Source organism: Aquila chrysaetos, chromosome 24 (assembly GCF_900496995.4).
Source record: "Aquila chrysaetos chrysaetos chromosome 24, bAquChr1.4, whole genome shotgun sequence".
NCBI lineage: Eukaryota > Metazoa > Chordata > Aves > Accipitriformes > Accipitridae > Aquila > Aquila chrysaetos.
In genome coordinates, this window is record NC_044027.1 from 4401381 (window position 1) to 4426326 (window position 24946).

General features: G+C 52.6%; 2 protein-coding genes across 3 annotated transcripts in view; one reads left to right on the plus strand and one right to left on the minus strand.

Annotated features, from left to right (window-relative positions):
- ITPR3 (inositol 1,4,5-trisphosphate receptor type 3) overlaps positions 1-19068 on the plus strand; it is a 43199-nt gene extending 24131 nt beyond the window's left edge. Inside the window, exons 21-58 of one of the 2 annotated variants that reach the window (XM_029999378.2) lie at positions 138-285; positions 595-791; positions 935-1064; positions 1350-1407; positions 1617-1782; positions 1948-2112; positions 2321-2389; positions 2840-2965; positions 3140-3262; positions 3449-3649; positions 4012-4263; positions 4360-4485; positions 4802-4927; positions 5048-5168; positions 5931-6115; positions 6253-6401; positions 6582-6690; positions 6862-6952; positions 7188-7357; positions 8022-8196; positions 8279-8463; positions 8819-9019; positions 9449-9559; positions 9871-9966; positions 10234-10335; positions 10616-10702; positions 11377-11487; positions 12003-12195; positions 13196-13321; positions 13845-14017; positions 14131-14295; positions 14783-14975; positions 15476-15571; positions 16015-16139; positions 16414-16579; positions 17305-17465; positions 17985-18146; positions 18483-19068. In XM_029999378.2, the coding sequence (XP_029855238.1) occupies positions 138-285; positions 595-791; positions 935-1064; positions 1350-1407; positions 1617-1782; positions 1948-2112; positions 2321-2389; positions 2840-2965; positions 3140-3262; positions 3449-3649; positions 4012-4263; positions 4360-4485; positions 4802-4927; positions 5048-5168; positions 5931-6115; positions 6253-6401; positions 6582-6690; positions 6862-6952; positions 7188-7357; positions 8022-8196; positions 8279-8463; positions 8819-9019; positions 9449-9559; positions 9871-9966; positions 10234-10335; positions 10616-10702; positions 11377-11487; positions 12003-12195; positions 13196-13321; positions 13845-14017; positions 14131-14295; positions 14783-14975; positions 15476-15571; positions 16015-16139; positions 16414-16579; positions 17305-17465; positions 17985-18146; positions 18483-18551 (5409 nt within the window). In that variant the 3' untranslated portion in view covers positions 18552-19068. Of the gene's footprint in view, positions 1-137; positions 286-594; positions 792-934; positions 1065-1349; positions 1408-1616; positions 1783-1947; positions 2113-2320; positions 2390-2839; positions 2966-3139; positions 3263-3448; positions 3650-4011; positions 4264-4359; positions 4486-4801; positions 4928-5047; positions 5169-5930; positions 6116-6252; positions 6402-6581; positions 6691-6861; positions 6953-7187; positions 7358-8021; positions 8197-8278; positions 8464-8818; positions 9020-9448; positions 9560-9870; positions 9967-10233; positions 10336-10615; positions 10703-11376; positions 11488-12002; positions 12196-13195; positions 13322-13844; positions 14018-14130; positions 14296-14782; positions 14976-15475; positions 15572-16014; positions 16140-16413; positions 16580-17304; positions 17466-17984; positions 18147-18482 lie in introns of those variants that run through there. The other variant, XR_005931235.1, reaches the window with a different exon arrangement.
- A 1373-nt stretch (positions 19069-20441) lies between these two features.
- LOC115334774 (ubiquinol-cytochrome-c reductase complex assembly factor 2) lies at positions 20442-24273 on the minus strand. The gene is made up of 4 exons (XM_029999383.2): positions 24077-24273; positions 21774-21848; positions 21342-21411; positions 20442-20620 (listed from the first exon to the last, which is right to left on the minus strand). The coding sequence occupies exons 1-4, from the start codon at positions 24212-24214 to the stop codon at positions 20526-20528; spliced, it is 378 nt and encodes a 125-aa protein (XP_029855243.1). The 5' UTR covers positions 24215-24273; the 3' UTR covers positions 20442-20525.
- Positions 24274-24946: the final 673 nt, after the last annotated feature.

Genomic DNA, 24946 nt, shown 5'->3' on the forward strand with positions numbered 1-24946 from the left:
TTGCAGGATGCAACACGGTTTGGCTGCGGCTGCCTCTGCAACGAGGGTGGCTGTGCCGGCATCCCTCTGCTCCACGTTTGTTTCTCCTGCTCAGCCCCAAGCATGGCGAGGTCTGGAGTTGCCTTGTCCTTCCCCAGGTCGTCAGCCTTGCCCACAACCTCATCTACTTCGGCTTCTACAGCTTCAGCGAGCTGCTGCGCCTGACACGGACACTGCTGGGCATCATCGACTGTGTCCAAAACCCCCAGCTGATGATGCAGGCTGTCTACAATGACGAGGTGACGGGTGAGTCCCTGCTCCATAACCAGGCATGGTCCTGCACGAAGGTGTTTTCCATGGTCTGCCCAGTGCTTTCCAGTTTTGGCTGCGAGAAAACAAGCCGCTGATTTGCTGACATGGAAGCTTTGGCTGGGTTTGTACTGAGAGACAGGACGTGTTGAGCATTTGGCCATGCCAGAGAAATGGCCGGTCCCTCCTACTTGTTCTCTGATTAATATCTACAGCGTTTTCCAGTCTAAGTGGGTCCTTCCATTGGTCCTCTGCCACCTCCCTTTCCATCTGCATTAACTCTGCCCACTGTGGCTGCCTCTGTAGGGAAGAACGTGCGGAGGTCAATCCAGGGCGTTGGGCAGATGATGTCCACCATGGTGCTGAGCAGAAAACAGTCTATCTTCAGCCCCCCGAGCCTCAGTGCCGGGTCTGCCCCAGAGCAAGTGGACAGAGGGAGGAGCATTGAGAACGAGAACATTGTTGTGATGGAGACCAAGCTGAAGATCCTGGAGATCTTGCAGGTTGGAGTTGGTGGGGATGGAGGAGCACTGTGGAGCTGTGGGTGGGACCCGTGGGATGGTGTGGTGTGGGGAAGACATGGTTTTCTGACGGCTGGCATGAAGAAGGCACTCACTTTTGCTTTCTTCTTCTTCACTGCTGCCAGTTCATCCTGAACGTGCGGCTGGACTACAGGATTTCCTACCTGCTTTCTGTCTTCAAGAAGGAGTTTGTGGAAGTCTACCCCATGCAGGACAGTGCAGCTGATGGGACGGCTCCAGCCTTTGACTCCACAAGTAACTCTTCCACTTTGCTCCTGGTACACCTTCAACTCGGCAAACCCCACAGGCTGGGGACACACAGGCAGTGGAGGTGACAGCTCCAGAAGCTCACCACCCGCCGCTGCTGCTGGCAGGGAGCATGGGGGGGATCGGAGTTTGTGCAGATGGGGTGAGGTGTCCTGTGTCCGTCATGGATGCTCGGAGCAGAGGCCAGGGAGCTGGGTTGGTTCCTGCGGGTTTCTGCCAATGCACGGGGATCACGTTGGCCGCCCCTTTCATCTCCCTGTCCTCTCTCTTCAGCTGCAGCCATGAACCTGGACCGGATCGGCGAGCACGCAGAAGCCATGTTCGGTGTGGGGTGAGTCCCTGCCCCCTCCGGTGCGTAGTTAGCCTGGCCATAGGGCTCTTCCTCTCCTGTCCATACTGCTGAGGCTGAAAGATGCAGGTGATGAGGAAGATGAGGCTCTAAAGGCTAATGAAGCTGTCCCCATCAGCCCCGAGGGGTGACTGAGTGCACGCAAGCTCCCATGTGGCTGCTAACACCAAGTGCTTTCATCCCGGCTTCAGGAAGACGAGCAGCATGTTAGAGGTGGATGACGAGGGAGGAAGGATGTTTCTGCGGGTGCTGATCCACCTGACAATGCACGACTACCCGCCGCTCATCTCCGGCTCCCTGCAACTCCTCTTCAAGCACTTCAGCCAGAGGCAGGAGGTCTTGCACACCTTCAAACAGGTAACCCTGGTGGGATGCTGCTCTGGAGCACCTCTAAGCCCACGCTTGGCTGTGGGTGCAGGACATGGGATGAGTCCTGGCCCCTTTGCTTGGGAGGGAGGTCTGGGAGAGGAGAGGAATGGGGTTCGTGCCCCAAACTGGAGACCCCTGGAAATGTCGCGGCAGGTTCAGCTCCTGATCTCAGCCCAGGATGTCGAGAACTACAAGGTGATCAAGTCGGAGCTGGACAAACTCCGCACCATGGTGGAGAAATCGGAGCTCTGGGTGGACAAGAAGGGCAGCAGCAAAGGGGACAGCACGGTGGACGGGAACAAGAAGGAGAAGAAAGAGGTGAGAGGCCTGAGCAAGACCCTGGGAACCGGGCCAGGAGAAGAGTGGGAGGCAGAGGTGCAGCTCGCTTCAACCTAACGCCTCTCAATGGGCCGGGCACCCCTCTCCCTGGAAGAGGAGGGTCAGGGAGGGTCCTGCGGGGTGTAGTTATGCCCGAGGCTCTGGAGAAGTGCAGTGGGACCCTGGTGCTGTTTCTGTCCCCTTGCAGCATGCTGCCGACGAAGAGGTCATTGCTCCGGGAGAGAAGAGCAGCGAGAACTATCAGATAGTCAAGGGGGTAAGTGAGACCGAATTCTGTCCCCAGGGCTGTTTCTGGAGGCACAGCCAGCGACGTGTGCCTGGCCTGGGCTCGTACGGGTGCACCAGCAAGGAGGACAGGGTGAAATCATGGGGGGGATTTCCAAGCACTCCTGTGGCTCAGTAGAAACAAGTCCAAGCCAGAGGTTGTTCCTGCCAGCTCGGCGCAAAGAGGAGCCCTGTTACATCCCCAGGGTTCGCGAGTGAGCCTGGCACTGAGGGGACTGGAGGGGAGGGAGTTGGTGACGGGTACGAGAGCTCTCTGCATGGCACTGCAAGGAGGGATTCTGAGGGGGCTGCCAAGATTTGCCAGTGATGCAGGGAGCACCTGGGTTTATGGAGAGCACATCTGGATTGCAGGCAAGCCCCCAGTGCTGGTGGCCATCCTGATGGGCTCAATTCCCCTCTGCCATGGTCCTTCTCTCCCCAGATCCTGGAGCGGCTGAATAAGATGTGCGGGGTCGGAGAGCAAGTGCGCAAGAAGCAGCAGCGCCTTCTGAAGAACATGGATGCCCACAAAGTGATGCTGGATCTGCTGCAGATCCCTTATGAGAAGGTAGGTGGGCAGAAGCTGGCTGGTCCTGAAGTGCCTAGGGCAAGGGGTGGGGGATGCAGGGACCCCCCTGCGTGGCTGGGTCCTGCAGCTGAGCAGGGCAGGAGGGGCAGCAGCCCGCTGCTGCTCTCCATCCCTTGCCAACTCTGGGTATTTCTCTTCTCTGCCCTTCATCAGGGTGATGCCAAGATGATGGAGATCCTGAAATTCACCCACCAGTTCCTGCAGAAGTTTTGTGCTGGCAATCAGGAAAACCAGGCCCTGCTGCACAAACACCTCAACCTGTTCCTGACCCCAGGGGTAAGGAGAGGGGACCGAAGGGTGGTCGCAGGCAGCAGCACTGGGAGAGACTTCAGTACCGCTCCTGGGGCTGAGAGCAAGAGTTACAAAAGCCAGGAGAGGACCCCAGGAGAGGAAGGGGCAGGGCAGGAGGGGAGGCTGTTCCTCACAGTCTGCTGGCCTCACTCTGCTCCCCTGGTCCCACAGCTTCTGGAGGCTGAGACGATGCAGCACATCTTCCTCAACAACTACCAGCTCTGCTCAGAGATCAACGAGACGGTGCCACAGCACTTCATCCACTGCGTGGCCACCCACGGCCGCCACGTGCAGTACCTCGACTTCCTGCACACCATCATCAAGGCCGAGGGCAAGTACGTCAAGAAGTGCCAGGACATGATCATGACCGAGGTGAGCACCTCTTCCCCCAGCCCATGGGGCATGAGCGTGGGGTGTAGCGGGGCATGGCTCCTGGGAGGTGAACGGTTGGCTTCTTCCTTGAGGAAGAGCCTTCCTGGCCATGCTGGCTTCTCCCTGGAGTAGGAAACATCTCCAGGAACTCAATGCGAGGTCCAAGAGCCAATAACCGTTTTGGAGTCCCACAAGCTGTGATTTTTTGATTGCACGGCAAATGCCTGGTTTTCCCTGTAAACGCGCAGCCCCTTCACCGGCTGCCGCCTCTCATCGCTCAGCTGCAGAGGACACCATTTTCTGCCTTGTGAGGTTTCTGACTGTCCTCCTCGGGAGCAGTGACCACTTACCCTTCCCTGCAGCTCACCAATGCCGGGGATGATGTGGTGGTTTTCTACAACGACAAGGCTTCACTGGCCACCCTTCTGGAGATGATGACAGCGGCCAGGGATGGGGTGGAGGAGAACAGCCCGCTGATGTACCACATCTCGCTGGTGGACCTGCTGGCTGCCTGCGCAGAGGGCAAGAACGTCTACACAGAGATCAAGTGCACGTCCCTGCTGCCCTTGGAGGACGTGGTGCGGGTGGTGACACATGAGGATTGCATCACGGAGGTACGGGGTGCCCAGCGAGGAGGGTACCAGTGGTTTTTGCACAGATCGCCTTCTGCTGACGGTGCCTGTGCCCTCCATCCCCGCCTTCCCTGGCAGGTGAAGATGGCCTACGTGAACTTCGTCAACCACTGCTACGTGGACACGGAGGTGGAGATGAAGGAGATCTACACCAGCAACCACATTTGGACTCTCTTTGAGAACTTTACCCTGGACATGGCCCGGGTGCGTGGGGAGGGTTGGGTGGGAGGGACACAGCAGCAACAGCAGTTGCATCGGCTGGGGACAGGCTGGTGTCACAGAGGCTCCCTTGAAGCCTGGGGAGCCAGTCGTGGGGCATGGGCACCATGGGGACTTGCGTAGCAGCCACACTGCAGGCTGGGGAGCAGTCAGGGCTCTCTGGTGTAGACCCAGGAGCTGTGTCACCAGCCACGTCCCTTGGCTCAGCAAGGTCCCAGCAGCGCTGCATGCCAGCAGCATCCGGCCAAGATGCATGCTCGCCTCATCCTGGTACCATCAGCATCCTCCCTTCTCCTCACAGATGTGCAAGAAGCGAGAGAAACGCCTGCCAGACCCTACACTGGAGAAGTACGTGCTGACGGTGGTGCTGGACACCATCAATGCATTCTTCAGCTCCCCCTTCTCAGAGAACAGCACCTCGCTGCAGGTAATGAGGTGCTGCATGGCCAAGCTTTGGCCAGGGAAGGAAAGGGGCTCACTGAGGAACCCCAAAGCAAGGTCTGGACACACCTTGCACCGATACATACCTGTCCGCTTTCTCCTGCAGACCCACCAGACCATCGTGGTGCAGCTTCTCCAGTCCACCATGAGGCTGCTGGAATGCCCCTGGCTGCAGCAGCAGCACAAGAGCTCGGTGGAAGCCTGCATCCGCACGCTGGCCATGGTCGGTAAGGAGCCGCGCCAGAGTGATGCTCCGTTCCCCACCGACCAGGAGGACGCAGCCACCCTCGGCTGCCTCTGCTCCGGCAGCAAGCAAGAGCCATTGTCCCTACTGCGGGTCTTGGCAGGGTGCCCTGACGAGAGGCTGCCAGCCAGGAACGGGGAGGTTTGGCTCCGGGGTGTGCTTTTTCTGAGCTACATCTCCGGATGCGACCAGGGTGGCATGGGGATAACTGAAGCCTGGGCTTGGCTGGGAGATCCCTGGTGTGTCCCTGCTGGTGAAGGGTCTGGAAACAAAGCCAGCATTTATGGTGGTTTTCCCTCGCCAGGACTTTGCCCTCAGCCTGCTTGTGGCCGCCTGGCTCAGGACAAGCGTTGTTAGCACTGAGTCACTGTGTGGAAAGGATTGCTCGGTGGTTAGACACTGGGTGGGGATTTCCCTTTGTAATTGGAGGCAGGGTGCTTCTTACAACATCTCCACGCTGGGCTTTCCCAACCAAAAACTGGATGTGGTGCCTCTTTCCATCCTACATTGGGCTGGGGGGGCTGTGGGCAATGTTGTGCTGCAATGGGGAGGGATGGATGGAAATACTCCACCGCTCCACCCCTCTCTAGCCTGGAGGACTTTACTCTTGTATTTAACCCAAATCTTCTCTGCTGCAAATGACGAGCTGGTGAAGGGATGCCCAGCCCAAGGCAGTGTGGTAGGACCCAGCCGATGGGGTGAGCTGCGTCGTGGCTGTCCCCAACCCTGGCTCCATCTCCTGCAGCCAAGAGCCGCTCCATCGCGCTGCCCATGGACCTGGATGCCCACGTCAGCTCCCTGCTCAACAGCAGCTCCACCAGCACCGTGCAGAGGAACACGTCCAGCTACAAGACGGCCACACGGACCTTCCCCCGCGTCTCCACCACCCCCAACCAGTGGGACTACAAGAACATAATAGAGAAGCTGCAGGTACGGGGCGAGGGGGGAGGTGGTGGCATGGATCAGTGCATGATAGCAAGAAGGTGGTGGTGTTGCAGGGGTCCCTCTCCCATGCTCGTGTCTCCTAGGCATGCATTGGCCCTAAAGGTGTGTGCTGTGACTTGTAGGACATCATCAATGCCCTGGAGGATCGCTTGAAACCACTGGTGGAGGCTGAGCTGTCTGTCCTAGTGGATGTCCTCCACCGGCCAGAGCTGCTTTTCATGGAGGGGACGGAGGCATTTCAGCGATGCGAGAGCGGAGGTTTCCTGTCCAAGTGAGGATGCTTTGCAATTACCCAGGGATTGCTGGGAGTTCTGGGAAGGGCTGGTGACCTTCATCCTTTGCGGGTTGTGCATCTCGGTGTGTGCCTGCAGCCTGGAGGGATGTTGGGGACGTTTCCCTCAGGGACCCCCTTGTCCCTCTCGGTTGTGTGACGGTGGCTCTGCTGTGCCAGGCTGGTGCAGCACACCAAGGACCTCATGGAAACGGAGGAGAAGCTGTGCATCAAGGTGCTGAGGACGCTGCAGCAGATGCTGGTGAAGAGGAACAAATATGGCGAGAGGGTGAGCACCATGATCCCATAGCATGTCCCCAGCCCTGCTCCTTGTCTGTGCAGCCCCCGCTTCCCAGGCTGGCAGTGCCCTCCCCGCTGCAGCCCAAAGGTGCTCAGCCTCGTTCCGCTCTAGCGCTGACCCTGGCTTTGGGAGATTCGTGACGTTTATTTGTCTTGGCAGGGCAACCTGCTGCGGAAAATGCTCCTGAACAATTACCTGCAGAACAAGAAGTCCAGCTCCAAAGGGGAAATCGTGGATGCTGCTGGGGGAGGTGAGTCCCCCTCTCCTGCACCTTCCCTGTCTCTCTGCGCTGCTCTCACACACCTCGAATTCCCGGCTCCCGAGCCATGATGGGATCTGGTCTGTAGCTGGTTGCCATGCCCCCACCTCCATGGGAGTAAAGGATTTGGGGTGTTGAAGGGATGGGACTGAGATGCTCCTGGCAGTGATTTATTTATTCTCCTGCACTACCACAGCATCACATCCATCCGTGTCCTCCCATGCAGGCCAAGACCAGGACTGGTCCGCTATCGCTGCTGTCCAGTGCCGGCTGGACCGAGAAGGGGCTACCAAGTTGGTGGCTGACCTCATCATGAACACCAAGAACGAGAAGATCTTCCAAGAGAGCATCCTGCTTGCCATCCGGCTGCTGGACGGAGGCAACACCGAGATCCAGGTGCTGAGCCCCGGCTGCACGTTGGGCACCAGTCCCAGGGGGACTGGGCAGCCACGATTTCATGTGTGCAGTGTAACCTCCCACACTTAGAAGACGTGGGTTGGCCCCTGGGCAGCAGGTTCTGCCAAAATACTGTTTGGTTGCATGCGTTTGCTGGCTGTCCAGAGGAGGAACTGCAGAAATCTGTCTGGTTTTGAGTTTTCCAGCTCCGTGGCTGGGTCAAGCTCGAGGGCTGGATGCTGCAAAAGGGGCAGGTTGTTGCAGGTTGTTTCTGGAGTAATGCTGATGCCCTCTGCCGGGTATTGCTAAAATGGCTCAGGGCTGCAGCTCTTGGGTGATAACTCATTGAAACCTTTATCCCAGGGAAGCCAAAAACTTGTACATGCAAAACCCAGTAGGGTTCCAGGTCTGGAGCTGCTGTAATCACTGCTTGCTCTGTCCCTAACCCTGCTTAGGGTAAGGGAGAGCACAGCAGCAGGGGATGATCCACCCCCGTAAATCCAAGAGGACTGTGGTGTCCAGGGCTGTTGCATGGAAATAAACCTGCTCACCAGGTTATCTCGGACAAGGTCTTGAGTACCAGAGGCTACCAAATCAGAGGGGCAGGCAGGGACAGTTTGGACCCCGTGGTGGAGACTTGAAGGGCTGTCCTCCCTCCTCCCAGAAATCCTTTTACAACCTTATGACGAGCGACAAGAAGTCTGAGAAGTTCTTCAAAGTTTTGCACGACCGGATGAAGAAGGCGCAGCAGGAGACCAAGTCTACAGTGTCTGTGAACATGAGTGACATCGGGAACAAGCCTCGTGAGGACAAAGACGAGCCTGACCCTGGCACCAAAGGTATGGGGCCGTGTCCCCTTGGTAGGGCCAATGTCTGACTCGTTGGATAGCCTGATGCTAACGAGGTTGGATTGCCCTCTAGGACGAGGAGATACCTTCCTGATGCCTGGCACCCCCTCCCGATTCCCGATGGCCATAGGGTTTCGGAAGGGCCATGACACTGGGGAGCAGGGACAGAACAACGAAATGGGGGTGACGGTCCTGATCATGGAGCCCATCCTGCGGTTCCTGCAACTGCTCTGTGAGAACCACAACCGAGACCTGCAGGTTGGTTATGGATGGGGGTCAGGACAGAGGCCGTGGGACTGAGGTGTGGGAAAAGCTGGGCTCTGCCCCAATTTGATCCAAAAAGCCATTGCACCAGCCACTCTGTGCCTCAGTTTCCCCATCTGTAAATGCACCATCCCTTACGGATAACTTTTGGTGGTGTGGAAGGAGCCGTTCACAGCACGACTGTGTCCGTGGGACTGAGTGCTGCTCTCAGAGGTCTGTACGTTACACGCCCCAGCCCAATTCTCCATCGAACTGTAGCTGGAGGGGATGTCGGGAGGGGGATCAGGACTGCCCCCCCCCCAACAAAGTGATGCTGCTCAGCCCCGTAACTGCAGATTTTGCTCGACAGAACTTCCTCCGGTGCCAGAACAACAAGACCAACTACAACCTGGTGTGCGAGACACTGCAGTTCCTCGACATCATGTGCGGCAGCACCACGGGGGGGCTGGGGCTGCTGGGTCTCTACATCAACGAGTACAACGTGGCCCTCATCACCCAGACCCTGGAAACCCTGACCGAGTACTGCCAAGGGCCCTGCCACGAGAACCAGGTCTGGGGGTATCCCTGCAGGTCTGGGTCATTCCCGACATGCCTGGGGCGTTTCACCGCTGATCAGGGATGCCAAAGGGAGGATTTGGGGGAGATGTGTGGGAAAGCAGCAGGGACAGGGCCAGGTTTTGGTTTCAGGGTGTGAACGGGAGTAGAACATGGGCAGCAGAGGATGTAGGGTGCACGGGGATGCTGTACGAGTTAGGAGCTACTGCTTGGCTAGGTAATATGGTGATGCAAATGGGGGTTAAATAATACAGTGGTGCAAACGGTGCCCTTTCCGGGGAGGCGGGGTGGTTGGGGCTCCCAAGGTAATCGGGCAGAGTGGGCACTGTAGGCAGGGCACCGTTCTGGAGCTGGGCTGCGTTGGAGGGTGAAGCTGGGAGGACCGGCAGCATCCGTGGGATAACACATTGCATTGCTTCCCCAGAGCTGCATCGTGACCCACGAATCCAATGGGATCGACATCATCACAGCCCTCATCCTTAATGACATCAGCCCCCTCTGCAAGTACCGGATGGACCTGGTCCTGCAGCTGAAGGTGGGCAGAGCCTCGGGTTAGGATGGTGGCATGCGTGTGTGCATCACTGCGGGGGCTTGCTGGCATGGCCGTGGGCTGTGCTGTGGGGTGAGGTGGCTGCTGTAGTGGGGACTGTGCACGTGTCGGGTCCTCGAGTGTGAGAGCGTGTGGGCTTGGTGGGACAGGGCTGGTGCATCTCCACCGTGTGAGGCTCAGCTATCTTTAGCACGGGGGAGTTACAGCTGACCAGGGCAAGGGGGGTTTCCATCCACTCCAAAGCCCTGGGCAGCGGCAGGGCACAGCTCCTCTCAGCAAGGACTTCTCCTCCCCAGGACAATGCCTCCAAGCTCCTCTTGGCCCTCATGGAGAGCAGACACGACAGCGAAAACGCCGAGCGGATCCTCATCAGCCTCCGCCCGCAGGAACTGGTAAGGGCTGACAGTGAAACACTCCCAGCCTTGCCCCACTGAGCCCCCAGCCTTGCCCCTGTCCCGTTGCTAGACCTCTTCTGCCTGCAGGTCCTGATGCGGTTTCTGGTTTGCAATCCAATAACCATCTCGTCTGCCATACTCCTGGTCACCGCCTTCTGCACAAGCATCCTCGCCTGATGGTTCTCCCAGAGCCATTCGTGGCCAGAGGAGGAAAATGAGGCAAGGAGATGGGGAGAAGCTCACTATCCCTCTGCTGCCTTCCAGGTCGACGTGATTAAGAAGGCCTATCTGCAGGAGGAGGAGTGTGAAAATGCCGAGGTTTCCCCCCGCGAAGTCGGCCACAACATTTATATACTGGCGCTGCAGGTACTGAGCTGTGACAGCAGGGACCCTGCCAGGCTGGGCTCCCTGTGCTGTGCTGGGCTCCCACTCACTGATTTGCACATTTTTCTCTATATTTATTTACATTTCCTCCAGCCAGGCTGGCCTCCTTAGGGAGGCATGGCTGGGAAACGTGCTTTCGGCTCCTGTGAAAAGCCAGCCCCCAGGCTTGCCAGCCGTCCCGCTCCCCTGTGTCCCGCTCCCGTGTTCGCCGGTGGCTGCTTACCAGTCTGTGCTCACCCGGCTATTGCTGTCCCTCTTCCAGCTGTCCCGACACAACAAGTCTCTGCAGCAGCTCCTGAAGCCGGTGAAACGAATCCAGGAGGAGGAAGAGGAGGGCATCTCATCCATGGTACGGAAGGGCCTCGGGAATGGAGGCAGTGTGCCCCGACCCTGACCGGAGACTGCAAAGAGCTGCTTCTCCCACCCTTGCTGAGTCACCCTGGGTTTTGTTGTTTAAGATTTGAAGGGTTTTGGTATTCCCCAGGGGGACTAAAGAAAGAAAGACTTATCAGTGCGCTTGTAGCCCAAACTACAAGCCCAATGGCATGTGCACCTTTTATGACCCAGCAGCGGAGAGCTGTATTTGCGGGGCTCCCCAAGGAAGGCTCAGCCATAGGGTGATGACCAGCTTGTCACAGGGACAGGCTGGTGGCCCTGATGGGGTCCTGCTGGTACTCGCTTCCCTTCAGAAAAGGAAGGGCTGAGTCCTTTGCTGTCATTTCTTGCCTATGTACCTTAGATGCCAAATGAGATTCAGCAGTAATATGATTTCCCCGGGGTTTTATGGGCATTGATTTGTAATTTGTGGATTAGCAGCATTTGGATGTAATTATTGCAGGGAATTGAATGTCTGTCACCTCAGGGAGGACTCGTACCCCTTTAGGAAGCTTTAATTCATTTGCTTTTCCCTGAAACCTCATCAGCTTTGGTAGCTTTTGAGGAAAGCTGTTGTCAGTGCAGAGTTAGACCTGACTCTCCCGGCTGAGGCCACTCTCATCCTCTCTCCCTCTCCCTGCATCCCAGCTCAGCCTAAATAACAAGCAGCTGACGCAGATGCTGAAGTCGACGGCCCCTGTCCAAGAAGAAGAGGAGGACCCGCTGGCGTATTACGAGAAACACACGTCCCAAATTGAGGCAAGACCTGGTAGCTGTTGGGTTGCCATTAGGCACATGGTCGGTGAATCCCACGTGTGCTCCAGCTACCTCGTGCCTGGTTATTTTGCACTGGGAGCCTTCCCATCCCTGTGCCGGCAAGGAGCAGGCAGGCCTTTTGCTTTGCAGAGAGCTGGAGGCGTTAGCAGAGCCCATGAGGAGCGAGCTGAGGGAACGAGCTGCCCGCCGTACCTTTCCTTTTTCTCCCAGCAGTGGCGGGGATGCAGCCGATTCAGCAGCCCCATCCTTGCTTGTCGGCACGGATCTCCTTGCAGATGGGCCAGCAAGTGTTCACGCGCTCTCAGCTTTCCTCCAGCACAGCCAGGGCTGCCTCTGCTGGGTCGATTTGCAGTGTTATAGACAAGTGGCCGGTGATATTTGGATCCCGGTGGAGTGGGAGGGAGGAGGGGAAGGCACAGCTGGGTCTAGGAAAGGAAACCAAAGCCTGGCAGGGGCAGGATCTGACGGCACCCTCCCCTTCACCCTGCTTCCTGCAGATTGTGCGCCTGGACCGAAGCATGGAGCAGATAATCTTCCCAGTGCCTGGCATCTGCGAGTTCCTCACCAAAGAGACCAAGTACCGGCTCTTCACCACCACGGAGCAGGACGAGCAGGGCAGCAAAGTCAGTGATTTCTTCGACCAGTCGTCCTTCCTCCACAACGAGATGGAATGGCAGAAGAAACTGCGCAGTAAGAGCAAACCAGACCTTCCCTTCGGGCTCCCCCCGGCCAGCACGGGCACTTCCAATAGCCCCTGTCGTGAAACTGGGAAGCAGCCCTGCTTTGAAAGGGCTGCAAACCCTGGCAGCAGCCTGGCAATCACCTCTCTGAGCTCCTTGTGCCCCTTGCTCTTTAGAGCGCAACACACTTGGCAGTTGGCAGGGAGTGGAGGTTAATCACGATCCCGGGGATGTACTTCCTCCATGCCTGTTAGTGCAGTTCCTCGGTAGTCTGAAATGCATTTTACAGCACATTCCCTGGGATTACACCCGCAGGTGTTTTCCCCTGGAAAGCCCTCTCTTCATTTGTTTTCAGTTGCCTTCTCCAAAGCCAGGATCTAGCAGCTACATATGGGAAATAAAACTTGTTTCTCTGCACCCTGCAGAGCTGCTTAGGTGCTTTCAGGGCTGCATCAGGACAGAAATCCTGGCTTAAAATAACAGGAGCTCAATAAAGAGTCACACTATAAATACTGCGAGGCAGCTAAGGAGTAGTGTAGCAGCTCTGAAAACACTTGCAAATCCAGTCAAAACTATCTTAGGAATTCGGCAGGAAACAAGTTTCCAGTATGGATGGGAAATTGCTGGCTGGGTCTCCTCTGGGACCGAGCACCAGCGCTGAAAACACAAAGACACTGTTGTTTTGAAGGACGTGAGTGGTGAGGCTGTAGGAGATGGGAGATGAGGAGGGTGAGGAGGAGAATGGAGCTGATCTGATTCCAAGGTTGCAGAGCAGGTCAAAGGGCAGAGAAGCCAAGAAATGTGAGCAGTAACATTTTGAACGTGCACGCCTGTTTCAGCAGAGGATGAGGGTGCTTTTATTAACATTTTGAAGAAAGTGGGAGACAAGAGGCCCCTCCGGGCCCGCTAGCTGTACTGAGCTGAGCCCTTTGGATGTCTGGGAGGACAAAGCCTTCCCCGGTTGGCACAAGGTTGGCTGAGATTTGTGTGTCTGCCTCCTCTCCCTCCAGGCATGCCGCTGATGTACTGGTTCTCCCGCAGAATGACACTCTGGGGAAGCATTTCCTTCAACCTGGCTGTCTTCATCAACATAATCATTGCTTTCTTCTACCCCTATGTTGAAGCCACTTCCATGGGTAAGTGCCCCAGCATCTGCTGCTCCTCGAGGTGGAAGAAAAAGGGGACCTTCATATGCAGGAAAACTGGTCCCCTTACCTGTACTCCCCCCCACCCTCAGTCACCTTGTGACTTCTAAATCCCCAAGTCCTTTCTGCTGGTCAAAGGAAGGGATTGAGTCAAGATTTCAGTTGCCAGCCCTCCCGCTCCTTCCTTCTTAGGGAGAAGTCTCTTCTCCCTGGGCTGCGCGTTCCGTGTTCGTAAAATGGGGGAAGCAATGACAGAATACGTACCCAGCTGTCAGGCAAAGCCTCCACTATTTACAGTGGTTTTGAGATCTTGGCTAAAAGGTGTTAGAAGAATGTATCAGTAAGAACCATCTTAGTCAATACTAGTCTTTACAGTCAAGCATAATTTCTCTCTTTCTACCCTCTGATAATCAGCACATTAGTTTTTCTGGACAGTCAGGACAGCAGCAGTGTTCGACTGGCAGCATGCATTTAATCTCATGCCATTTAATTGCCGTGGGTCTTCTCTTCCCAGGAGTGCTGGATTCCCCACTGATCTCGCTGCTCTTCTGGATTCTGATCTGCTTCTCCATCATGGCCCTGTTCACTAAGCGCTACGGTGTCAGACCGCTCCTTGTGGCACTGATCTTGCGATCGATTTATTACTTGGGGATTGGACTCACTCTGAACATACTGGGAGCTCTCAATGTAAGTCCTCCATGTGCTGGAAAAATAGTGTAGCAGCCCATGACACAGGAGGCTGTTCTGCATTCATAAAGTGCAGCAAAACCCACTCCCTCCCATTTCTGGTTGTTCCCCAGTTGACCAACAAGATTGTGTTTGTGGTGAGCTTCGTGGGCAATCGTGGGACCTTTATCCGAGGCTACAAGGCCATGATCATGGATGTGGAATTTCTTTACCATGTTGGCTACATCCTGACGAGCGTCCTGGGACTCTTTGTGCACGAACTCTTCTACAGCATCCTGGTACTATAAATGCAAATGTTTGGGGCACAGAGGTAGCCTGTCTGCCCTGTTAGAAGCTAGAAGGCTCCTGTGACACCTTCCAGGGGCTGATTGATAACAGCAGTGAGAACAATTCACTGTGCTCTAATCTTTGTGTAGGCTGATCTTTCTGCCTTCTGACAGTATCTGTTACTGTCTCTCTCCTGGTCTTCTGCTATCTCTCTCTTTCTAATCTCTACTGTGTACTTTATCTGGGTCAGCTGGGAGACAACGTGAGCTGGTGAGGGCAGAGGCAGGGTGCATGTGTCCTATTCTTGGCTCTCCTGCATAAGTCACTTCATTCTTCTCTGCTTCCCTACAGTAAGCTGGGAAACTTAAATGCTTTATGTGAAAGTTAGTCAAGGTCTGCTGGGTGATCCAAGATCTCAGGATAAAAGGGGATGTAGGTAGGCCAGGCATTATCAAGAAAAACACCCCGCAGCATTTCTTTGCTCCTGGGTCCTTTCAGCTGTTTGACTTGATCTACCGTGAGGAGACCTTGTTTAATGTCATCAAAAGCGTGACGCGGAATGGGCGCTCCATCCTGCTGACAGCCCTCCTGGCTCTCATCCTCGTCTACCTCTTCTCCATCGTGGGCTTCCTGTTCCTGAAGGATGACTTCATCCTGGAGGTGGACCGGCTGCCGGACAGCAAAGCCAAAGGTTGTTCAGCCCTTGCCCTCGTTGGCTGCGGTGCTTGGGCTAGAGAGGGGCCAGACGGAACGTGGGTCCCCTTCTGCAGCTGGACCATTGCATGAGAGCCTGCTCCCTCCCCGCTGCAAAAGCACGCACATGTCTCCGTGTGTGTGCATGCGTCATGGGTTGTATACCCTTGGCGCAAACTCCTGGTAGCACTGGTTTTGGGGTTAGCAAAGACAGCTGCCTGTGCCGACTTTGGGACCTTGTGCTGCAGAGAGCAGGGGTTTGGGGCTAGGAGTGATTGCAGAGAAGGGGTTGGACAGCTACAAATGAAGTTTTAGCACTGTAGAGGTCTTACTGAAACTTGAGCAAAAAAAAAGGCTAGGAGAATGCAGAGCAACTGTTTTTTCAAGAAGCTTGACAGCTACAAAAAGAGGCAGTTGAAAAGCACCCGTGACAGAAGTGAAGAGCTTTACTAAGGCAAGCTGATGCTCTGACAAGGCTGCGGTCTCTTTTACTTGCAGATGACCCCTTGGGCATGCAAAGGAACATGGAGACCTTCATGGAGTCATGCAGTAGTGACAAAATTAGCTGCTCTGCTGTGCCCACTGCCTTGGAAGGTAAGTGTGCTCATTAGAAAGGTTGACTCTGTTAGTGGCAGAGTAGGTTGGCTGCCTGGTTTGTCAGCGAGCTCAGAAAAATCGTAGCTTTTCAAAGATGGAAAGAAACAACCCACTTTCTGGCACATATTAGGCAAGAGGCCTGCAAATTTTGCACTGACCTTGGCATAAAAAATGAAGTAGATTCAATTTAGTCATAAAGAAAGTGGGAGCTTCAGGAGCACTCAGCCAAACACCTCCACGGCAAGAAGCAAGCTGGAGGAGCGGCTGGGAAGTTGCTGGCTGGGAGATCCACAACGAGCACCTGCTCCCAGGAGATTTGCCACTGCATCGCTGCAGCAAGAATCATCCCCGCAGCTCTGGCTTCTTTGTAATGGTCTGGTACTTAAGCCCTGTCTATGCTCTGCGTTTTTTTGCTTTTATTTCCCCCTCTGGTACTCTAGAAACAGACACTGACCAGTGGGAACGTGCCTGTGACACGCTGCTCATGTGCATCGTCACTGTCCTGAACCATGGCCTGAGGAACGGAGGGGGCGTGGGTGACATTCTGCGGAAGCCATCGAAGGATGTGAGTTTGGGCAGCACGCGGGGACCCCTTTCCTCTGCTAAGTCCTGCTGCGTTTACGGCTGTGCAGCTGCCCTCCCTCCCTGGGAACTGTGACACCTCCAGATCTATCCCCCACACTGTCCTCCAGTGCTTTCCTCCTTTCTTCCCCTATCGCACCCTTTATTCCTCCTCACCCGGTACCCTCAGCCCATGGCCTGTTTAACGAGGCAGCATGGTTGGAGTGGCTAGAGGAGAGGTGTGCGAGACGCACATTTATCCCTTTCCTCCATTACAGGAGTCCTTGTTCCCTGCTCGGGTTGTCTACGACCTCCTCTTCTTCTTTATTGTCATTATTATCGTCCTTAACCTCATCTTTGGGGTCATCATCGACACTTTTGCTGATCTGAGGAGCGAGAAGCAAAAGAAGGAAGAGATACTGAAGACCACCTGTTTCATATGTGGTGAGTTCTGGGACCTCAGTGTACAGGAATTGCCTCAAAGCTCTTCCTCTTTTCTGAGGTTGAGGGAAGGAAAGAAGTTTCAGCTAGTTTCTGGTTTTCGTTTGGTTCACAGCAAAACTTAAAATCTGTTTACTGATAGGTCACTGCAGCGTGAGGAGGCTTAAACAAGGATACAAACTGAGAGGGGAAATTATCTGTATTGTTCCTTGCCTTCTGGTAATGAGGTGTTAAACTAAAACGCCACATTGTGGGGTTCTTGTCGCTGTGCATCTATCACTCCTGAGACCATCACTTAGCCAGTGGAAAAAAGCACCATGTTATTAAGGAAACAAAATACAGAAAACGTTGTGGAATGCTTTCAGTCATCGGAAGGCATCCAAAAAAAAAAGGGGAAAAACCCACTAAGTCTAACTGCTGTTTTCTTAAAAGATCCACTGGGTGCATTTTATGCTTTTAGATACATAGGCAGGAAGCATAGCTAGTAGTACTTGTATATTCAGAGGGCTTCTGAATATACAACTGCGTTATTTATTTCCCCCGTTTTGGATGCTTGTTGTGTGCTAAATGCCAACTAATTATTAAAAGCACTTCTTGAAAGTCACACCTGGGAGAGGATGCAATTATCTGTACTTCCTTTCACATTCGTTTGCTTGCTCACTTCTTACCTTCTCCTCCCCTCCCCATCTCCTCCCTCCACCTTCTCTGTTCTTGACTGCCTTTCCCAGGACTTGAAAGGGACAAGTTTGACAACAAGACAGTGTCCTTTGAGGAACATATTAAATATGAGCACAACATGTGGAACTACTTGTATTTCATTGTGCTGGTGCGAGTGAAGAACAAGACGGACTACACAGGGCCAGAGAGTTACGTGGCACAGATGATAAAGGTACGTGTCTTCTCAGGGTAGCTCTTTCACTACTGCAACCTGCCTACCCCGGGGAAATATTTGAGAACAACGGGCTTGCCAAAGAAAAACAGTTTTGAGAAGGAGCTTTTGGAAAATATTTAATAATGTTGTTGTGCCTTAGTTTGTTCTTAGCTGGTTATTTCCACTTTGCAATCTCAGCCAACAACACATTGTCTATTTGATGTTTTGTACTGTGTATTTAAGGATTGAACCAAGGGCAGAACCAAGCAGTAGAGAGTGTGACTTCAAGGTGATTTCAAGGCAAGAAGGGAGGGAGGGGAGATTTAGAAAAGAGAAACTTCTGAACTCAAGCCCAGAAGGCTGTAAGAAAAAAAACTAGAACCATTAGTGGAAAACTCACAAAGATCCAGACAAGACAAGCCTTTGAGAGTTTCTTTAATCCCTAGGCATAGGCAGGCTTCCCGTGAAATTCTACCAGGTCTGTTCCCTCCTCTTCACCCCCGCTCCAATTCCCATTCTCCATGGTCACCTTTCCAGAACAAGAACCTTGACTGGTTCCCCCGCATGCGAGCCATGTCGCTGGTCAGCAATGAAGGGGAAGGGGAACAGAATGAGATCCGAAATCTTCAAGACAAACTCAATACCACGATGAAGCTGGTGTCCCATCTCACCTCCCAGCTGAACGAGCTGAAGGAACAGGTACTAAACACTTTTTAAAATAGGAACACTTGAGGAACACCTGACTGTAGAAACCCGCTGTCCTTGCCAAAATAGACACCAATTGCAAGGAACAGGAGGCAGAACCAGCTCAAGCCAGTACAACTTCAGATGCGAAGCAAAGGGCTCCTGCAGCTCTTTTTGGGGAGGTCGGGGACACTTGGGACATGTGCTTTCTGATACAGCTAGAGTCCAACTCCCAGGGTTTTCTGGCAGACGCTTAAAGCAGCCTAGTCAGTCACACACTTGAAGCGCATGTTAGTGAATAGAAAGGTGGCCTGATTTCCTACCTCGCTTGTGTCCTTGTTTGAACTCTAGATGACAGAGCAACGGAAGCGCAGACAAAGGATGGGGTTTGTGGACGTCCAGAATACCATGAACCACTAAGACACAGAAGAAGCATCGGCTTCACCCACTGAGGGACTACACATATGTATCAGCTAACGAGGCTGCTTATTTCTGGGTTCCACGCATGGATGTCACTGTCAGAGAAAGACGGACCATGCAGAAGGGCTTCACAGCCAACATTTTCCTTAGAGTGCTTGTAAGCAATTCAGGAACCAGGGACTGGCCAGGATTCATCACAATACCTGGACCCACACTGTACTCTAATGCCCTTGTAGGAAGATAAATTATACAGGACTTTTATTCCTCATTGCAATAACTCTTTATTTTGCAAATGTGGAGGGTTGTGTCTTTATCTCCATGTGCTACATTCTGATGGCCTCCCCCTCAGGTGTAGTGTAACTAGCTATAGGGCTGCAATATTTAACTTATTCCAAGAGTGGCACTAGAACATGTGGATCTTTGCAAACCAGCCATCGTATTTGCTGTGCCTGCTCCATGCTGATCCCTCTCCATTTAAAGAATTCTGTTCATCACTGTGGTGCAGTAAAGAGGAGCTGAACTCAAGGAGACGGATTTGTTAATTTAACTCACCAGATGAGGATGAGTATCCAAGCTTGTACTAGTGTGAACTAGTCTTTTGCCTTCTGTGGACCAAGAATATCTGGGCAGGAGTAGTAGGAAACTGCAGGTTTACAGGAGTTCACTGTGAAGGGGTGTCCTGTGTTTTAGTTTCATCTCTGGTGTAATGTTTTACTTTTTTTTTGTTATTGTTGTTACTTAAGAACTGAAGTGTAAATTGCCTTAACTAAATTAAATACAAAATCATGTTATAATAAAAACTTAAATGGTAAAGAAAGCTCCCTTCCTGTGCACTCTGGTATGTAATGGGGCCATTATAAATAAAAATACAGAACAACCCAAGGACCTGAAGCCAAACCAGGGCTGTATTACCCAAGGTACTCCACAACCCAATACTCTCAGCTCCAGATGTTAAATGTTAAAATGTAGTACGATGCTCCAGTCAGAAAATGAAGAATGCTACCATGAAGAACTACCTTGAATACCAGCCTTGTTTTCTGAAGCTTTGGATTAGAGCCTGCTGCAAAGTTTCAAATTCTTTCACTACTTGCCAGGAAAACACTGTTCAAATACATGAAAAGGAGCAGCTGTTGGTGCTGCCCGGAGCCAAGCAGAGTCCTGGCATAGCTGTGTTCTAGACACTCATCCTTCCCAAGCCAAGCAGTGCTGCAGCCACCCCAACTGCAGTCCTGTGCCTGTGCCTCCCAAGAATAGACACTGATGCAAGCATTAAAGCTTTAAAAAGGAATAAAAATAGGCCATAGCAATGGACTAATTACACCTGAAATTTGTTTATGGCCCTATATACCAACCTGTCATTAAAACCTATCTTTATCCCTCAAAATGCAGTAACCCATACAGAACCTTCTCTCACAGAGGGATATCTGCATATAGCTACCTCGACCAGCAACACACCACTGCAACATTTGATTGAATTCTCAAACTCTTACACTGCTCCACTGTCACCATAGTAAACAGTCACCCTCGGTCCTCTCCTGTGTCTTCTCAAAAGGAAAATAAATGTGACGACTAAAGTTATCCCTCCCTCGATTTCACTGTTACCAGTGCTAACACAGAGAAACACAAGCATAGCTACATTTTCACATCATCACTACTGTTATCTTCAGAAGCACCTACTTGCTCTGTGCATCTCCTGGTTGTTCCATTTCTAGCAATAGAAAGGATCAGGTCTAACATCACAAAAGTTCTTTCCTCTGCACTACATTGCTCCAATATGGTTTCAGCACAGATGTGTTAAGCTATCTATCTCCTAGATTTTCAGGAAAAAAAACAGAGGGGGCACTAAATATGAACGGTGTAAGGTGTGGGTCTGAAGAAAAATGCTGTTGCTAAGAGGAATAAATGGTTTTATTCATCATGGCAACATACAGTGCTTTAGGAATATATACAGCGGAGAATCTGGGAGTTAGCCTATCACTTCGAGTCCTCCTCAGGTTTCTTGGCATAAAACTTCTCTCGCAGTTTTTTCCATGTCCCTTTTTTCATGTCTTCCATCTGTTTCAGAACGTCTGCAAAAGGAGGGGAGAGAGAGATGGGGAAAGAGGAAGAAAAGCAGAAGAGCAAAGGAATGAAAGCCCTCTTATAACAGCTTTGCTTTATATATATTTTCCTTTTTTGACTTTTCATCTTAATGAATTTCTATTTCAGGGCCTGAGGCAAGTTTGTTTTCCCTTCCAATCAATTGTGCGGGGAGTCCCTTACCACTAACAACTAATACTCACTTTCCATGCACTGCAATCAAAGTTAGGAACTGGAGCAGAACAAAACTGCGCTAGCTTCCTACACTGCACTTCATAAAGGATCTGGCTGAGAGTATTTCTGCATCGTGGTGCCCTGTTTTCTCTCAAAGTCTAATACAAAAGAAGAAATACTGAAGGGAATTTGAACATGGTGAAACAGAAGCTGAGATACATTTCAGAATGACGTAGCAAATGTGCATTTCTTCCACATAGCTCCTGCTATCTGATCTCAAAGAGCCCTTGCAAACCCTTTGCTGTTCCCACCCAGTGCAAAATACAATCAACTTTTTGCCCTGATAGATTACTGAAGATCTCCTCAATTATTCCTGAACTTACTCCTCATTAAACATCCAATATACTTGCACAGCAGTCCCATTCTGTCCTTTAGTCACAGGTGTTTAGTAGAAGTGATGCAGTGAACACCACAAAGACTAGAATGTACTTTATCTCCCGCACTGACTTATTCTTAAATCAAGCACAGTAATAGTACCTGTTGCTAGTATCATCTTGCAATCTTCTACTGTCACTCCAGTGAAGCTTGTGTCTTTCAGGCGTGGATACTTCACAAGCGAGCAAGTAGGTGAGAGAAGGAGAGAGGGAAAAAAAGATGTTACTTGTAGTGCATTAAAAAAAGGTAAAAACATCACCATATGGTAGAGTCTGCGCTCATTTTCAGTCAAGCTCTAAGAATTCTCTTCATCCATACCAAGAACTATCATCTGCATTGTTCACATGTGTCACAGAGGCCAAGATGACTGCAGCTTTCCTGGAGCGACCAAAGGCACCAGGTAGTGCTGCATCCACCTGACCACTCACTTGTCTGTTCAACATTCCCAGAAACCCTGCTGGGACGAGGCAGCAAACTGCAGTAGGTGGTGGCTCACCCCCTAAAAGAGGGATGATGGCTAATGCCAAAGCTCACCTTGTTTTTGTAGTAGTTGGTGTGGATTCTGACTAAGCTCTCATACATTTGGTCACAGGTCTCAGGGTCAGCAATCTGGAAAGAGATAAAAGCATCACACAAGTCCTATTTTAAACCTGATAGCAAAACCCACCTCGTTTCAAGGCTTGTGAGAAGGACAGTCAAGGAGCAGCTTAGGTGACTTCTCAGCGCAATGCAGGATGCTGGTGACCCCTGCTATGCTGCTCCAGAATGCAGACCATTTTCTTTCCCCTCCACTTCTCACCAGCTTGGCCTACAAGGCTGAGGCATGTGACTTCCAGAATGGACCTTAAACTCTGCTCTAAAAGATCTGACAGATCAACTGTGAATACACAGTTAATGAGAATACTGCTGGACATTTTTCTTTGCACCTTTATTGGCCAGTGCTATGAAATCTGTGAGACCTCTTGCTCACGGGCCAGTTTTGCCACCTGTTTCATTCTAAAGCATCACATAAGATAACATACTAGGATGGAAGTTAGAAAATCCCGGTGCAGGTTAAAAATAGTTTATAATTGATTAGGGAAAAGCAGCGTGAAAGACACTGAACAGCTTGTGAAGGGTAAGTGGATTTCTATTTTAGGGTAGTAAGTTGGAAAGACCTTGCTAATACCTAAACCTCTGCTAGGTGCCTTGGACAGGTGCATCTGCCTTGCAGAGCCATCTATTTAGCAGCATGGATGGCACATCATCTTGGTTTTCTATTTTACAATGGGGGCCAACTCAACCAGAACGCTGCATTGCTGCTCGATGACATCAAACATAAAAGATTAAAACGGATACACGAATAAGAATAGTATCAACAGAAACATGTCAGGATAAAATGACACAGCTCATCTGTCCTTGGGACACTTGGCACAGGTTCAGCGCAACGCGGGTAATGCCTCCTCTGTGCAAACTAGGAAAACTAAGGAAAGGCTCTCCTTATTCAGTAGGTAATGGCTGCTGCAGGAGAGAGGATATAGGGACAGACAGACTGTCAAGAGTAAGCACCAACACACTGCAGGAGATCTTCAGCTTAACATATCTTGCAGTCACATTTCAAATGACCCCGTTAATGTTTTAAATGTTTTAGTAATGATAGCAGAAATAGCTATTAAATGGGTAGCAGAAACAGTATTTCCCCCCACCCCCCACCGCCCGTAAAATCAGCATATCTTATTCCATGTGAATAAAACAGACATTAGACTCATAAAGTATCCTTTATGGTTCTAGTTCTTTTCTCAGACATTCCTCCTGCTGTCTGCCAGTACATTTCCCTTTGCTGTATTAAGCCTTTATACATACAAATTGACATCAGCGCTGCAGGCATCAATTTAGATTTTCAAGATGAGTGGCAGCTTTGGGATGTTGTAGCCAATCGGTGCAGCATATTCAGCTGTCTCGAGCATATGAAAAAGCAATAAGCACTTTCTGAAATGTCTGCTGCAAACTGTTCTGGTGACCAATATAGAATTAGGTGCTTATAATGGCCCCTTGAAGTAGAAAATGCATATCTGGAACACTGTTTTTATGCTAAGAAAGGGCACATTTACATTCCACAGCACTACCTCCAAGCCTGTAAAGGTCTGCAGCCCAAGTCAAACATTAGCTTCTTTAATTTATAGCAGCACCAAAGCCTAAACTCCAACACAATTACGACTGTAGCCAGAATACAGTTTTATAACTGCTGCATCCTAACAGCGCCAGGCAATGTTGCATTTCACTACGTATGCCACAGTGCATCGCACTATCATCCTATCCTTATGGTGAGAAAAACACACTTAATTAACTCGATTCCAGCACGGCGCTGACAAATTCACAGTACTTTGTATCCCACTCCCATAACCACGGGAATGGGGTTCTCCAAAGCACACAGTGCAAACGGTGCAAGAACTGGCTATAAACCACAGCTCGTTCTATGTGAGGAACAAGCGACGTGGCTGACTGGGGCTTGTGTTTCAAAGACGAGCAGACGGTTCAGACACCGGCCTGTCCTGGGCCCTGAGGGAGGCTCGGCGGGGCCCCGAGCGGACCCGAGGGCAGCTCGTTTCACAGCGGAGCCCCGCAGGCAGAACCTTCTCCTCAACCGCAACCGAGCGAGCTCGGAGGCGAGGGGCGCTACGGGAGGAACCCCGTACCAGCACCGAACTCCTGAGGTTTGAGCCCAGAAACCGTTAAACCGTATCCCACCCCCCACAGCCGGAGGCCGGGAGGGAAGAGGCGCCTGCGCGGCCCAGGCCCCGCCTCGCCGCCCCCACCCCGAACAGGCCGCCGCTGGGGAGCCCTCTCCCCGCCCCTACCTGCGTGTTCTCCCCCTCACGGAAGGCCTGCGCCACCCGCTGCCTCAGGAAGACGCCCAGGTCCCGCTGCCGCTTCGTCTCCTCCACCGGCCACTCCTCACAGAGCTTCAGGAACCGCCGGTACCTCGTAGCCGCCATCGCTGCCGGCGGGGCCGGCCATGAAGGGAATCACGTGGCCTACGGCAAGCGAGAAGGGGGGGGTCAGGCGGCGTTGCGCATGCGCGGGGCCGTCCCCGGCGGGCGGGAGCCGTGGGTGCCCCTCAGCGCTGTCCCCCGGGGGGCAGCACCCAAAAGAAGGGCTGGGGGGGGTCCCAAAAGGCTGCCCCGTCCACCTCCTCGCCCCGCTCCCGGGGGTACTCTCGGTGAGGGCTGGGAGAACTACCAGGCCAGGCCCTCCCCAGGCCCAGGCCGCTAAAAGGGCGGGGGTCGAGGCCTAGGGAGCAAGGCCGCTCTTACTGAGCGCTCCGAGGACCACCCCCGGTGGACTCACAGCCTGCCCTCTTGTTTGTGAGAGGCAGCTGATGAGTTAGCCTGGCTTTGCCGCCTTTATTTGCTAGATTGCTGCCAAGCGCCCCGCTTTGCGCCGCTGGCAAAGGGATCTTGCTCCTGCGATGCGGCAGATACCCGGGCCAGGCAGCCAGTGGTATGTAACAGCTACCTTGATGCTTGGCGTCTGACTGTTTTAAAACCTAGAAAGTCTGCTTATTTTTCCCCTTCTCTACATGGAGCGCGTAAGGTTGTACGCTGGCTCAGAGCTCCTCCTCTCGGCAGGCAAATGGTTAAATAATTTATCATCACATGCTCATATATAAGGGGTGAAAAAGGGAGGGAGCGAGGTGCTTTCTGTCACTATTCAAGCAACAGGTTGCC